Here is a 16,882-nt window from a genome sequence, read left to right as displayed (position 1 = left end):
CATGAAATAGTTTTTTATAAGTTCCCCTTGGGGAATAGACTTTTCCCTGGGAGACCTCTGAATCAAGCCTAATACTCCAGCTCCTTTCTCCTTCTTCCTCCTCTTTCCAGGTCCCTCAGGTGTCCAGTGGCTTCTAGGATGCACTGTGAATGCAGGCTGCCATTTTTCAAGGCTACTGAGGAGCTGGAAATGGAGCATGGGACTAGGGCGAGTTAAGCTACCACAAAGCTCATACTTCTTACCAAGATTCGGCTTTTTTTTTACTTTTTTATTTTAAATAAATCCTCCTCAGATTGCCACAAACCTTGGTTAATTTATAGAGTTCTAAAAAAGTTGTTTCTGATGAATTTTGCTAGTTTTCTCATTTCTTTTATGAAGGAGAGAATCTTCAGAGATCCTTACTCTGCCATTGTTGCAAATGTCACTCCAGACACTCTTTAAGTGTTTAATAAAGAATATTGAATCGGTGAACTTATAGAAAGTGTATCCTTCGGGGAAAGGCAATATGCTCTCTGCTCCCCCTGATTCTTCTGCATCTTTTCGGCTCCTCTACACTTTTCTCTTAGTGTCTCTGAGCATCTGTCCTTGGCCTTCTTTTCTTCCTTCTCTGCACACTCCCTGGGTGGTCCCTTCACTTCCTGTGGCTCCAGGTAGTGAGACATTTATTCATAGTATTCCCTTACACTTCTTTTCCAGGTGTAACCTGCCCTGTGATGGCTGTGTGCTTGCTCAGCCTGAACTTTCTCCTTATCACAGATTCTGTGGGTCTCTACATTCATCCTGTCTTATTTTGATTCCTTACTCACAAACTTTGTTTTGTATTCTTCACATCAGCTCATGTCATCTTTGTCAGAAATTTGGTATTACCTTAAATAACTGATACAGGAAACTAGATAATCTTGAAGGTGACTTTAGAAAGTTACTCTTGATGTAGATTTTTAATAAGTTGGTTTGGGAGTGTGTGTGTTTGTGTGTGTGTGTGTGTGTGTGTTTCATTTTGGGGACAGGGAAAATTAAAGTGGTGCTGGAGCCAAGGAGTCCAGCTTACAATTGTCCATCCTTCAGATCAAATGAGTGTCTGCATTAAAGCGGTGGCTGCAGGAATTACAAAAGAAGAGACAGGTGCAGGAAATATTACTAAAGTGACCTCATGGGACATGGTGAGTGGCAGAAAAAGGAAGATGAAGAAAAGAGTTGCAATACCAGATGGTACTGAGGTTTTAAGTCATCAAGACTGAAAAACTGAGGGTCACATTGACAGCTGTAGGGATATAATGGAGAATGGTAGCATTGGGGGAAAGAAATGAGTTTGTTTTAAGTGTTGGAGAAGCCAAAAATTATCAAGTGAGCTGAATCAAACAGACTTCTACTTTCAACCAAGACGGAGTAACAGGGGCCATATTTATATTTAACCTTCCCCGTGAAATAACAAAAGAACTGATTTAAGGTTCTGGATATCAGACAATGAAGGGAAGTAAATGAGGTGAGCTCTATACTTGCCCCAGGTTACTGCCTTGTGAGAGCTTCCAGTATATAACACAGAAATTGGAATCCCAGGCAGACCCAGGTGAACTCCCTGAACTGAAGAGATGAAGCTGAGAGTCCAGAGAGACCCAGTAGCCAGAGTTCACAGGACAAAGTACAGAGCTAGAGAAGAGAGAGTGAGAGAGAGAGAGAGAGAGAGAGAGGGAGAGAGGGAGGGAGGGAGAGATTGAGAGCATGCACTAGCTCTGCATGGATCTACAGAGGATCTAGCTTGAGGATTCAGCAGATTACTGATCAGCACATACATGTGAGGAAAACTACAAAATGTTAGCAAATCGAATCCAATATTATGTAAAAATTATATTGCATCTTGAGCAAGTGTAGTGTATCTCAGGAAAGCTGGTTTATATTAAAAAATCAATGTATTTTACCGTATCAAAAAATGAAAAAGATCATGTCAGTAGATACAGTAAACACTTTTGACAAAATCATATATTCTTGATGAACACTTAGAAGGGAGCATCTTCCTCCTGATAAAGGGCATCTATGAAAATCCCACAGCTGACATCATAATTAGTGGCAAAAGACTCAATGCTTTCTCCCTAAGATCAGGAACAAGACAAAGATGTTTGATCTCACCACACTTATTTAACATTGTATTGGAAATCCAGGCCAGGGAAGAAATAGAAATAAAATACATCCGTGTTGGAAAGAAGGAAGCAAAATTATTCATAGACAAAATGAATATCTATGGAGAAAATTCAATGTAATCTACAAAGAAGCTATTAGAACTAATCAATGAATTCAGCAAGTTTGCAGGATGCTTGATCAATATATAAAATAAATTGCATTTCTTTATACTCGCAACAAATAATCAGAAATCAAAATTAAATAAGTAATGCCATTTGCCATAGCATCAAAACATAGGGATTTCCCTGGTGGTCCAGTGGTAAAGAACCCGCTTTCCAATGCAGGGGACATGGGTTCCATCTCTGGTTGGGGAACTAAGATCCCACATGCCCTGGGGCAACTAAGCCTGCGAGCCCCAACTATTGAGCTTGTGCACCTCAATGAGAGAGTCTGCGTGCTGCAAACTACAGAGCCCATGTGCTCTGGAGCCCTTGTGCCACAACTAGGGAGAAGCCCACACACCACAACTAGAGAAGCCCAAGCACCACAACGAAGAGACCATGTGCTGTAACAAAAAGACCCCTCATGCCTCAAGGACGATCCCATGTGCTGCAACTAAGACCTGACGTAGCCAAAAATAATTAAAAAATAAATAAATAAGGAAAACAAATAAAATAAATAAATATTAAAAAAATACTTAGAAATAAATCTGACAAAAGATGTGCAAGACTTGTACACTGAAAACTATAAAATATTGATGAAAGAAATTAACAAAGATCTAAATAAATAGAGAGAGAGACTGTGTTCATGCATTGCAGAACTCAATATTTTAAAAATGTGATTGTTCTCAAAATTGATCTATAGTTTTAACACAATCTTAATCAAAATCCCAGTAGGCTTCTTAATTCTTTTTGTAGAAATTGACAAGCCGATTCTAAAAGTCATAGGAAAATGCAAAAGAGTTAGAAGAGCCAAAACAACTTTGAAAAAAAAAAAAAACAAACCTAGAAATATATGTACAAATATATATATTTCTAATATACATATAAAATATATTTACATATATATTTTTAACATGCACATAAAATATACTTTCATATATAAAACATTTGTAACTATATTTCTGCATTTTCTGTTACTTTAATATATACAATATTTTCAACAAGTTGCAAAATCTAGCAACAAATGAAATTGGAATTTTAGATATCTATGTGTAAAAAAATCAACTTTGATTTATACTTTTTACAATATACAAAATTTAACTCAAAATAGACCATAGAACTAAATGTAAAACCTAAAACTATAAAGCACCTAGAAGTAAACATGGGAGAAAATATTTCTGATCTTGGATAAGGCAAATAGTTCTTAGATACAACATAAAGCACAACAGGTAAAATTTAAAAATTGATAAATTGGACTTCATCAAAATTTAAAACTTCTGCTCCTTGAAATACATTGTCAAGAGAAGTAATAAAAGCTGCAGACTGGAGGCAAATCAAATATCTGGTAAAGGACTTATATCTAGAATATATAAAAATTCTTAAAACTTAATATTGGGTTGGCCAAAAGGTTCATTTGTTTTTTTCTCTAAGATGGCTCTAGTAGCACTAAGTTGTCTTTGACTTCATTCGAAACAGTTTTGTTAGATTGTATGTGACAGCTGTCATATCAGCGTGCATTAAAAAAAAACTTATCAAAATTGGTGGAATTTTGTGTAGCCATTTTAATATTGAAGATGGAAGGAAAAAAGCAACATTTTCGGCCCATTATGCTTTATTATTTCAAGAAAGGTAAAAACACAACTGAAATGCAAAAAAAGATTTGTGCAGTGTATGGAGATGGTTCTGTGACTGATCAAACACGTCAAAAGTGGTTTGCGAAGTTTCGTGCTGGAGATTTCTTGCTGGCTGATGTTCCACGGTCGGGTAGACCAGTTGAAGTTGATAGCGATTAAATCGAGACATTAGTTGAGAACAATCAACGTTATGATTATGTGGGAGATAGCCGACATACTCAAAATATCCAAATCAAGTGTTGAAAATCATTTGCACCAGCCTGGTTATGTTAATGACTTTGATGTTTGGGTGCCACATAAGTTAAGTGAAAAAAACCTTCTTGACCATATTTCCGTGTGTGATTCTCTACTTAAACGTAATGAAAAAGTTCCATTTTTGCAACAAATTGTGATGGGCAATGACAAGTGGATACTGTACAACAATGTGGAATGGAAGAGATCGTGGGGCAAGAGAAATGAACCACCACCAAACCACACCAAAGTGTATATGGTGGGATTGGAAGGGCGTCCTCTATTATGAGCTCCTTCGGAAAACCAAAGGATTAATTCCAAGTGCTGCTCCCAATTAGACCAACTGAAAGCAGCACTCAACGAAAAGCGTCCAGAATTAGTCAACAGAAAATGCATAATCTTCCATCAGGATAACGCAAGGCTGCCTGCTTCTTTGATGACCAGGCAAAAACTGTTACAGCTTGGCTGGGAAGTTCTGATTCATCCTCCGTATTCATCACACATTGCACCTTCGGATTTCCATTTATTTCGGTCTTTACAAAATTCTCTTAATGGAAAAAAGTTCAATTCCCTGGAAGACTGTAAAAGGCACCTGGAACAGTTCTTTGCTCAAAAAGATAAAAAGTTTTGGGAAGATGGAATTATGGAGTTGCCTGAAAAATGGCAGAAGGTAGTGGAAAAAGAGGGTGAATGCATTGTACAATAAAGTTCTTGGTGAAAATGAAAAATGTGTCTTTTATTTTTATTTAAAAACCAAAGGCAATTTTTGGCCACCCCAATAATAAGAAAATAGCCCAATTTAAAAAAAATGTGCAAGGGATTTGAAAAGATACTTCAATAGAGAAGATACATATGTCAAATAAGCACATAACAGATACTTACATGCTCAACACCATTAATTATTAGGTAAATTCAAATAAAATAACCATGAGGTACCACTTCACATCATAAGAAAGACTAAAATTAAAAAGATTATTTCAAGTATTGGGAGGATGTGGGGGACCTAGATCTCTCATATATTGCTTTGTAAATCATATAACCACTGTTAAAAAGAGTTTGGCAGTTTCATAAAAAGCTAAACACACACCTAATATATGATCTAGTCATTCTCCTCCTAGGTATTTCTACCAGAGAAAGCATATGTCCATAAAGACATACATGAACATTCATAACAGCTTCATTTAAAATAGCCCCAAACTTGAAACAACCCGAATGCCCATTAATGGGTGAACGCATATGTTGTGGCATATCCATACAATGAAATATTACTCAACAATACATAGAAATGAAGTGTTCATCCATGTGGCAACATGAATGCATCACAAAATTGTTATGCTGAGAAAAAGCCAGACAAAAAGACCACATATTGTATATTTCATTTCTATAAAATGTTAGAAAATGCAAATTAATCTAGAGTGACAGGAAGCAGATCAGTGGGGGAGGAGGGAAGAGTGCTAAGGATGGGGGGTAGGGGTTACAAAGCTGTACCAGGAAACTTTTGGGGGTGATGGACATGTTCATTACCTACAGTGTGGTGATGGTTTCACAGGTGTATACATAGATCAAAACTTACCTAATTGTTCACTTTAAAAACGTGCAGTTTATTATATGTCAAGTCTATCTCGGTAACATTTAAAAAATATACAAATGAGCTGATCTGAGGGCACATGGCCCATCTTCTAGGGACCGTGGCTTTGGAGTCAGACAGGTGCTCCTTCCTAGTTCCCTGTGAATGGTGAGTCAGGGACAGCCCAGAGTTAACTTGCGTTTTCTGATAATATGCGACAGGCCGGGTACTGCTGATACAATGTTTTGACCACTGTCAGTTACTACAAAAAAGAATGTTAAAAATCAGGGAAATTAAAATTGAGGATTATGTTTATGTATTGTTTTACTCGCTTTCCGGTGATTCTACTCACTCCCAGTGTCTTGCTTTTCCTTCAGGGATGGAGCGTTTTCTGTTAGTTCAGTCTGGCCCTCTGATTTTATTCCTGCAAGGAGAAAGGAAATGCCTCGTATGTTTAAGGTAAGCTTGCATACTGTCATTGGATCCCTTGTATGTTTTGTTTCATCCCTTTTCTGCCTGTTCCTAGAGGTCAGGGCTCCTTGGGTTACTGAAGGTACCTGGAGGTTGAGGTTTTAGAAGTGCTGTGGGATAGTTTCCCTCCCTCTCCCACTTGCCACAAGAAATCTAGCCCTTTATTCTTATTCAAAAATACTATAAATAGCTTTTGGCAGGTGTCACATCTTTCATTCTACAGTTAAATCTGAGACTTAAGATACAAATGTTCCTGAGGGTGTCCATTCATTCCACACTAAGGTAACAGGACAGATCTAATTCATAGCTGAAAACAGGGGAAGCTTACAAAGCAGAATGGTACTGGGGTGGGGGGTGTGAAAGAAGAAGGAAAAAACAGTAACAGAGGAAGAGAGACCATATACTTCTGGGTCAGACATAGAGGAAGGTCGCCGATTCATGGACCTACAATAGCATGAATGTGCAACTTCTAAAACTAGAGGTACTTGGTAAAATAAGTCTCCTCTGAGACAATATTTTGAAGTCATAATTCAGATTCAAGCCAAGAGTACAAAATGGAAAAATTGGGGAAAGATGTTGTTTTGCAAACTCTAAAAAATAGACACTCTGCTCTTTAAAATTCATGTAAAAAATAAAAGTGATTCTGGAATGGATTAAATAAAGTGACAGAGAAAGCAAAGGACTGTTATCCCCTCGAGACCCATGTGGTTACAGTCAACCTAGGAATCTTGGTTTAACAAAGGCCAGACAGGAGTATTCTTAGTTCCTTAGTGCAAAGATAGACATCTATTTAGACTGTACCCAACCACCAAGAGACTACAAAGACCTGGCCATTTGGAACTGACTTACAGTGGGAATTTATGATGTCATTGCTGCTAACTTCATGCTCACAAAAGAAAGTTTTATATATTAGAGTTCTGCTAGCTTAATTATATACCTTAAAATTTAAATCTGATTTGCCATTTACTAGTATAATGTAAGTTATAGGCATGTAGCAACAAGGAAAACATGTGTTTTTGAATATTTCTAACTTAACAACAAAAAACTCCTGAACATTCTGTAATATCACAATTGATTATGATGATTGCCATTGCAAAACACATTGCCGTTTCAGAGATAAGCTAAAGATGCAAAGCTGTGTGTTAGAATTAAAGCAATAGAGAGACTCAGAGTGGAGGTTCTGGCATCAGACTGCCTGCATTCTACCCTGCTGTGCTCCTGTCCTCTCACTGATAAAATGGAGAGAATAGCAGTAACTAGGCACTGAGGTTTCTGTGAGGATTTAATCAATTAACACATGTCAATTTCTTAGAGCAGTTCCTGGTACAGAGTCAGCATTCAATAAATGGTAGCTATTTCCATTTGATGAAGTACAAGACTTTAGGTAGTCAGAGAACACCGGTGGTTTTATGAGGATCAAAATAGAAGTGCTTCTGACACTTTGCTTTGGGCCTGCTTCTGATACTCACGTCATCTATTTTACTACCAGGAAGAGGGTAATGTTATTTAACATTTCGTTTAACAATGGTGAGTTTTATGAAAAATGCTAGACAGGCTGGCATAAAGAATGCTTGCTTTCTTATAACCTAGATATTCCTTAAATCATTCTAGGTCACAGCTTCCCAGCTCTCAGCACCTAGTAATAGATATTCAATCCCAATCTTAGCAGATAGCGAGAATGAGAAGAGTGAGTGGGTGAGCGTGCTGAGTGAATTGCACAAAATATTGAGAAAAAGTCATTCCGGAGACCGCTCAGTCTATGTTCTGAAAGAGGCTTATGACAACAATCTACCCCTGATCAAAACCACCCAGACAGCTGCAATCATAGGTATGGATTTACAACATTTATCCCGCTAGGTTCCTACCTTTCACCACAGTCCCAATGTTGAAATCTGAAAACCTTAACTTTATCCACAATTCATTTGTCAGCAAAACCTGAGTGAATGAGGCTTACCCGGGGGTGGAGGGTTGTCTTCCCACTTCTATCCCACAGCTACTCATCAGATTCTCTGCAAAAATATATTTGATTATATGATGGCTCCCCAGGTCCTGCCTAAAAGGGCGTTTCTTTAATCTACCTTTCAAGTCTTTTCAATCTACCTTTTCAAGTCTGAAAAATTATGAGCTCCCAAACACATCTGGCCCCAAACACATAAGGGGTGTGACCTTGTGTGTAACTGTGAACTACCTGCCTTAAGGGCAGAGACTGTCTTTCAAATCCCAACGCCCAATACTCAATAAATAAGTGAAAATCAAGTGAATCAATGAATGAAATGCTAAGATCAATACTGAAAGTTTTATCAATAGACAAGAATACTTGCATCTCTTAAACAGCATTTCTTCTGCATTAGATACTGGTGACAATAGAGCCACTTAGCTATTTCCTCCTGGGGGTCACGGAGCTAGTTACTAAACTTCATGTGTTAAATGCAGATAATTCCAGTTTTTCAGTTATGGAGAGGATTAAATGAGCTTATATATGTAATATCTGTGCTTTGTATTCAAAGCCTTCACGTAATGTGCTATCTTTGCACTTTTTTAGTTCTCACTCTGTTGTGACATACCTCCCCATGCTGTTTTAGCTCAGGCCAAGGTCACCAAATTATTTTATAAAATTTTTTCATTCATGAAACATCACTTATTTATAGCAAATTTGACAGTTTATCATTACTTGAATATTATACTTTCTCTAAGTATTCATAAAGATTACTTTGTAAAATGATCTTTCTGTTGAGAAAAGTAATGTTTTATTATGCTTATTTCTGTAATGTGAAAGAAAAATCATAGTGCCAATTATTTATTTTTATGTTTCTTTTCACTGTAGTATTGCTAAATATATACTTAATTTGATTTCTACACTTTTTCAACATTGATAAACTTGTCCAGTTTATCTTATTAGCTTCACTTAATGTTTGCCCCCAAAAATACTTGATATTTTAATTTATGTGTCAAATATAGATCACAAAAGAATCGCTCTGGGAAATGAAGAAGGGTTATTTGTTGTCCACGTTACCATAGATGGTAAGGAGAGTATTTACTGTTCTGGAATAACTTTAAACTCTAATAGTAATAATATCAGGTTCTTCTCTTCTTTTCTGTAAAAGAAATTTTCCACATCTGGTTCGATGTGTTTTCAAGTCAACTGATGACTTTTCTCCTTTCAGAGATCCATAATCTTCCAGAGTCCAAATATCTTTTGAAAAAAAATTTTATTGGAGTATAGTTGATTTACAATGTTGTGTTAGTTTCAGGTGTACAGCAAAGTGATTCAGTTATACATATACATGTACTCATTCTTTTTCAGATTCTTTACCCATATAGGTTATTACAGAAGATTGAGTAGAGCTCCCTGTGCTATACAGTAGGTCCTTCTTGGTTATCTATTTTATATATAGTAGTGTGTCCAAATATCTTCACAAGTGATTTTATCTAATAAGTGCGCTGTAAGAACTTAGTTTACCGTCTTCAAGTTGGTGCATGAAAGGAAACACTTCTGCTTGAATCCCCCTCCCCCACTAGTACATTGACACCACAAAGAGTAACAACATAAAGTGAATACTTCTCAGATAAGACCGCAGAGTTCTCTGTTTCTGTTTTTGTTTTGTTTGTTTTTGTTTGGCTCTCATGGTTGTTTGAGGGAGAAATGGGGGAGTAGATGAAATGAAGAGGAGTCATTGTAATATAGATGTTCTCTTGAATGTCTTGCACTCTAATGATAAGTTAGTTAAAGGAGAACCTGCATTTGAAGGGCATTAGCTATTCTCCATTGAAGGCTTCCCATGCTGTGTGGGTGACTCAGTCCTGGTGAGGAGACCCATGAAAGGTCCACCAGGTGCCAGCATAAGAGCAGGGACTTGTCTCTCTTTGTTCAGCACTGTATCCTATGCACTTAAACAGTGCCTGGCACATAGTAGTCAATCAACAAATGTTTGTGTAATAAAGGAATCAATTTAGTGCCAGAAAAAAAAGGACAGTTTTGTTCCCTAAAGAAGCAGTATATTGGGAATTCCCTGGTGGTCCAGTGGTTAGGACTCGGCACTTTCATTGCCGGGGCCCTGGATTTGATCCCTGTTCAGATCTAGATCCTGCAAGCTGCATGGCAAGGCCAAAAAAAAAAAAAAAGAAGAAGCAGTATATTTCCACTTGTCAGACATTGAGGGTGTTCGCCTTGCTGTCTGGAATCTCAGGACTGAATTTAGTGCTTTATTATGCTAATTTTATGTTTAAGGTAATTATGTTATCTATGGAATAATTATCTTTTTTTTTTTAACCTATATAATTTTTGATCTCTTATCCTCTTCCTATCCCTTTTTGGTCCTTCTCAAACCTACCCTTTGCGTTTATGTCTGTGATTTTATTAGAACCTGATTTAAATCCATTGGAGTAAAAATCGGAAAGAATTTTAAAATAGGAAAACATTCTTCTGCACAGCAAAGGAAACCATCAACAAAAGGAAAAGGCAACCTATCGAATGGGAAAAAATATTTGCAAATCATAGCTGATAAGGGGTTAATATCCAAAATATATAAAAACTCATAAAACTCAATAGCAAAAAGCCTAAGCAATCTGATTAAAAGATGGACAGAGGATCTGAATAGATATTTTCCCAAAGAAGACATACAGATAGCCAACAGATACATGAAAGGTGCTCAAGATCACTAGGGGAATGCAAATCAAAGCCACAATAAGATATCACCTCATACCTGTTAGGATAGCTATTATTAAAAAGCCAAGAAATAATGTGTTGGTGAGGATGTGGAGAAAAGAGAACGCTTGTTCACTGTTGATGGGAATGTATATTGTTGCGGCCACATGGAAAACAGTATTGAAGTTCCTCAGAAATTAAAAATAGAGCTACCATGTGATCCAGCAATTCCACTTATGGACATTTATTCGAATAAAACAAAAACACTAACTTGAAAAGATATCGCACCTCCATGTTCCTTGCAGCATTATTTGCAATAGTCAAGATATGGAAACAACCTAAGTGTCTACCAATGGATGAATGGGTAAAGATGTGAGATATATATACATACATACATATATATATTATATATATTATAAATAAAATATATATATAATATATATATATATATATATATATATATATATATATATAATTCAGCCATAAAAAAGAAAGAAATCTTCCCATTTATGACAAGATGAATGGACTTCGAGGTTGTTACTCTAAGTGAAAGAAGTCAGACAGAGAAAGACAAATACCATATGATCTCACTTATATGTCGAATCTAAACAAACATGTTCATAGATACAGAAAACAATCTGTGGTTGCCAGAGGTGGGGGTAATGGGCAAAATGGGTGAAGGGGTTTTAAAGGTATAAACTTCCAATCATAAAATAAATAAGTCCTTGGTATGTCATGTACAGCAACATGATCATAGTTAATAATACTATATTGTGTATTTGAAAGTTGCTAAGAGAATAGATCTTAAAATTTTTTATTACAAGAAAAAATTGTAATTATCTACAGTGTTGGATGTTAACTAGATTTATTGTGGTGACAATTTCTCAATACACACAAATATTGAATCATTATGTTGTACACCTGAAGCTAGTATAATGTTATATGTCAAATATACCTCAATAAAGAAAATAAAAAAATAAGAAAACATTGCTATTTGAAGGTGACTTGCTGTTTTATTTGTAGAGAAATTACTCAAGTTGATGACACTAAGAAGATTTATCAGATCATTTTTATTGGGAAAAATTTCTTAGTTGCTTATGAGTAAAATTTGGAGAACAGTTGAAATAAGTAAACAGAAGTTATTATGAATTTTAAAATGACTTACAAATATGCTTATTTGTGTAGAAATTATTCGCATTGGCTACATGAAGAAGATTCACCAGATTGAGCTTATCCCCCATGGCCAGATGGTTGCAGTGATCTCAGGACGAAGTCACCATGTGCAGCTGTTTCCCATGTCAGCTTTGGATGGACGAAAGACTGATATTCACAAGCTGGCAGAAACCAAAGGGTGCCAGACCGTGACTTCTGGAACAGTGTGCCAAGGGGCCCATACATGCCTCTGTGTGGCTAGGAAAAGCCAAATCTTCTGTTACAAGCTGTTTCAGAGCAAGAAAATTTCTCACAGAAAATTTAAAGAGCTCCAAATCCCAACCAATGTCCAGTGGATGGGCATCTTCAGCGAACAGCTCTGTGTAGGATTCCAATCAGGATTCCTGAGATACCCCTTGAGGAGAGAAAGAATTCCATACAGGATGCTGCACTCCCATGACCCTACACTGTCATTTATTGCACATCAACCAGTGGATGCTCTCTGTGCAATTGAGATCTCTAGTATTGAGTATCTGTTATGTTTTAAGAGCATTGGAATTTACACTGACAGCAGGGGCCTCAGATCTAGGCCAGCTGAACTGATGTGGCCAGCAACTCCAAGTTATTGCTGTAAGGCTATCTTACAATTTATTTCCTTGTCTCTCTGTACATTTCCAACCTTGTTATTACAATTCTATATCGTATGACTAAATGTTGTTAATGACGGTTTTATTTTTGAAAACTACATCACTGAAGAATTTTCCTAAGTTGTCTATGTCTTTTTAAGTAGAATAGCTCTAAAGAAGTTATATCTAAGTCATACATGTGAAATAACTTAGCCTTTAATTTATACTATATTCATAGGATAATTTACCTTGAATATATTCTTAATCCAGGTTGTTGCTTTTTGTAAGCTCCTAAGTAGATATCTTCATGGTCACTGAAAACCACATAAGCATTAATTAACCATAAGAAATAGTTACTAAGTAGATTACTTTTTGCCTTTTAGATTTAGCTTATGTAAAGTCTACATAGAATGTTCCTAAATACTTTTAGCCTATTTGATATTTCATTGATGCAGGCCATCATTTTATAAATTTACTATAGCATTTTTTATTCACTTAGAGAATAGTAATTGAGCACTTAATATGAACTTACTATGCTAAAAGTTAAGGGCACAATATTAAACATGGTGAAATAGTCTGTATCTTTATTGAGATTATAATCATGATATCAGATCAATAATTAAGCAAGTGCTGTGATAGGGGAGTACAGTATTCTACAGGAGCACGTAGGAGGGACACAATCTAAACTGGTGAGTCTGGAAAGGCCAGCTAAAAAAGCGAGAAGCGTTTTTTTCTTTCAGCACTTAAAAAGTGTCATTCTAGTTTCTTCTGGTATCCATTGTTTCCAGTGAGAAATCAACCATTTTTATTGTTGTTCCCTCTGTCTTTTCTATTTGGCAGACATTAAGATTTTCTCATTATCTTTGGTTTTCAGCAATTTGACTGTGATGTGCTTACATGTGATTTTCTTTGTATATATTCTGCTGGGGATTTTCAGGACTTTTTGGATCTGAAGATTGCTATCTTTCATTAATTTTGGAAAATTTTTAGGCATTATATTTTCTAAAAGTTTTTTTAACCTATTTTCTCTTTTCTGGAGATCCAATTACATGTATATTAGACCTCTTGACTTTGTTCCACAAATCGTTGAGGCTCTGTTTTTTAAAAATCTTTTTTTCCTTCTCTACTTCAGTTTAGATAATTTATATTGATTGTATCTTCAGTTTCACCGATCTTTTACCCCTGGTTTGTCCAGGGATTTTTAGGCATTTCAGGTATTATATTCCTCTGTTCTATAATTTCAAGTATTTTTTTGAAATTTCCATTTCTTTGCTGGATTTCTCCTCTCTGCCAATTTGTTTATATTTTTTCACAGTCTTAAACTATTTATACAATTATTTATAATTATTCCAACATATGGCCTCTATGGGTCTGCTTCTACTGAATGTTTTTTTTTTTGATTAAAGCTGTTATTTTCCTGCTTTTTTACAAGTCTTATTATTTTTTTATCTTTGCTGGACATTATGAATGCTATGATACAGGGACTCTGGGTTATATTATGTATTTCTCTAGAGAGTGTTGTGTGCTTTGTTCTGACAGACAATTAACCTACTGATGGATCACTTTAGTTTTACTGAGGCTTGGAATTAGACTTTGTTAGGGCGGGCCTATTTTGGTTTTTCTTCTAGTCCTCATGCCCAAAGAATGGCCTTTCTGAGTCTCAACTGAATGCCTAGGGTTTTCACCAATGTCTCTCTACTCTGTCTGGTTCAGAAATCTAATGTCTTTCCAGCACTGTACTACCTATGAAATTTCTGTTCACTCTCAATGCTCTGCGTGAGTCTTGTGGAATCTTGCTCTGTCTGTGTGCAGTTTTGGATTTGGCCAGGAACTTCGAGGGAACAGCTGTGCAGATTTCTGGGACACCTTTCTTTGTGGCTCTTTCCTCTGTGTACTCTGCCTTGCAAATTCCAGACACATTAGAATCTGTTTCCTCTGCCTGGCAAAACTTCAACTCTCTGCTTGGGTTCCATTTTCCTACATAGCAGTTTTGGAGATTTCCGTTAGGCAGAGAAACAGCGGAATGTGGGACCCACCTTATATATTTATCTTCTTTTAGGAATGGCAGTCCTGTGCTGTCTACTAACTAATGCCTAAAAACAGTTATTTCATATGACTTGTCCATTTTTATATTTTTATGTCCATTTTATAATTATTGATGGTGGGAGGGTAATTCCAATAGCAGACAACTCTGTCATAACTGGAAAAGGCCATTGATACTGCATTTTGTGAGGAACTATAATAAGGTCACTGTTTCAGACATGGAGTTCAAGATAAGAGTTCAAGAATTGGGACTGGAGGAGTTCTCATGAGCCAGATCACAGACGCACTGACATGGTTAGAGATGCACTTCAGAAAAATGCCTAGGCTCTAGTGGTGAGGTAAACGATAAACGAGAGATCAGACTGGAGCCCAAGAGACCAACTAGGAGGTCATTGTAGAAATTGTGGATTAAAATTATGTACGGTAGAGACAGTTGGGATAGAGAGGAGACAAGTTGAGGGATATTGAGGAGATATAATTGACAAAACTTTGCTTTACAAAGCTTTGATTAGAAGTGGAAGCTCAGGGACCAGAGAATCAGGATTTCCTAGTTGAGCAAATGAGTGATGCCACTGATATTACTGAGATAATAAAACACGAGGTGGGACAGATTCAGATGGGCAGAGGAGGAAGGAATATGATAACTTAATTTTTTTCTTTTTTGTTGAGTTGTTGAAGTATTTGAAATAAAATCCCAAACATTATTTTCATTCCACCTCTACACACCTTAACATACATCTCTAAAAATATGGTCATTTTCTCATAAAACTATTACCACCTCTGAAGAAATTACCAATGATTCTTTTTTACCATCCAATAGTCCATATTAAAATATTGCTGATTATCATAAAGACATCTCTTTGACAGTGTATTTCTTGGAATCAGAATCCAAAAATGGTCCACACATGGCATGTTGTGGTTAACTCTTAAATATCTTCTAATCCTGAGTGGTTTTCCACACCATTGATTTGCTCTCCTGTAGGATGTTCTACAATCTAGATCTGTCTGTTTCCTCGTGGTGCTTTCTAACTTCTTCCTCTATGTCCTGAATTTCCTACAACTGAAAATGAGCATTAACGGCTTCTAATAAGAGTAATTTCTTACTAGTTTTGTATGTCACACTGAACACATCAGAGCACACAATGTCTGGCCATCCCATTTGTGGTAAAGCTAAAATCAATGACTAGCTTCTGGCATTATCAGCCTGGTTCCTTGGACATGCTGAGCTTGTACTTCCAGTGCGAGAGTAAACAGAGTGAGAGAGAATAGGACATAGGCCAGAGGACCAAGGAACATAAATATTAGAGAGGTGGTCAGAGGGCAAGAAGCCCACAAAGGAAACTGAGAGGGAGAATTGTAGGAGGCAAGTATCGCTGAGCTTTCAAGTAAGACAGAGACTGAAACGTGTCTGTTGGTTTTAGGAATAATTGACGGTTAATGACTTGTAGTGAGAGCAGTTTTAATGGATGGGTTAAGACGCAAGTCAGATTGCCATGGACTGGGTGTCAGTAGGGCTGGGAAGTGGAGGATGTGAAACGTAAATGACACTTTCAAGAGTTGGCCACAGGAAAAAGGAAAGAGAGGCACAACATGAGTGTAGGAAGTGTTGTTAATTATATTGCTGTTGCTTTAATGGGGAGACATATTCATGTTGAGGTGAGTACTTAGGAGCCATAAGAGGTTATTATTAATAAAGTGGAAAGTTCCAAAAATGTTACTGGCTGGAAGTTCTTTCTGCTTTGTTCATTAATTTCACTCCCCAGATATACTTTTCTAATCTTACACCATATTCTTTTTGGGAGTTGACCTGGTTTAGGAGCCACAGATTTTGAAATGTTATGGAATTTCTTTAAAGAGCTGCTGTTAGATGTAGGTGTTAGAAAGATTTTTGTCAGATTTTACATACGTGTTGTACTATATAATTGGACCCATGTGCATCATTTATGTGCCATTTTAATTTATGTTAACCCTGTGTGTCAAAAAAAAGATTTCGATAATTACAATATTATTATGGGATTCTCTTTGGATTCCACTCTGAAGGTGTTTTTATAATGTATTTGGGCGTAGCAGATATACTTAATCATGAATACCATATGATTCCATTTATTTATTTATTTAACATCTTTATTGGAGTATAATTGCTTTACAATGGTGTGTTAGTTTCTGCTTTATAACAAAGTGAATCAGCTATACATATACATATATCCCCATATCTCCTCTCTCTTGCTTCTCCCTTC

At 36.4% G+C, this 16,882-nt stretch overlaps 1 protein-coding gene across 1 annotated transcript in view; it reads left to right on the top strand.

Annotated features, from left to right (window-relative positions):
* The window catches only part of LOC130708402 (serine/threonine-protein kinase MRCK alpha-like), a 63,029-nt gene that overhangs the window by 34,607 nt on the left and 11,540 nt on the right, over nucleotides 1-16,882 (top strand). Inside the window, exons 8-11 of the mRNA XM_057548369.1 lie at nucleotides 6,086-6,167; nucleotides 7,791-8,007; nucleotides 9,138-9,200; nucleotides 12,010-12,606. Of these exons, the coding sequence (XP_057404352.1) occupies nucleotides 6,086-6,167; nucleotides 7,791-8,007; nucleotides 9,138-9,200; nucleotides 12,010-12,606 (959 nt within the window). The remainder of the gene's footprint in view (nucleotides 1-6,085; nucleotides 6,168-7,790; nucleotides 8,008-9,137; nucleotides 9,201-12,009; nucleotides 12,607-16,882) is intronic.

This window comes from Balaenoptera acutorostrata, chromosome 6, assembly GCF_949987535.1.
Source record: "Balaenoptera acutorostrata chromosome 6, mBalAcu1.1, whole genome shotgun sequence".
NCBI lineage: Eukaryota > Metazoa > Chordata > Mammalia > Artiodactyla > Balaenopteridae > Balaenoptera > Balaenoptera acutorostrata.
Note: the sequence above shows the minus strand (reverse complement) of the source record. Positions and strands in the feature narration are given on the sequence as shown.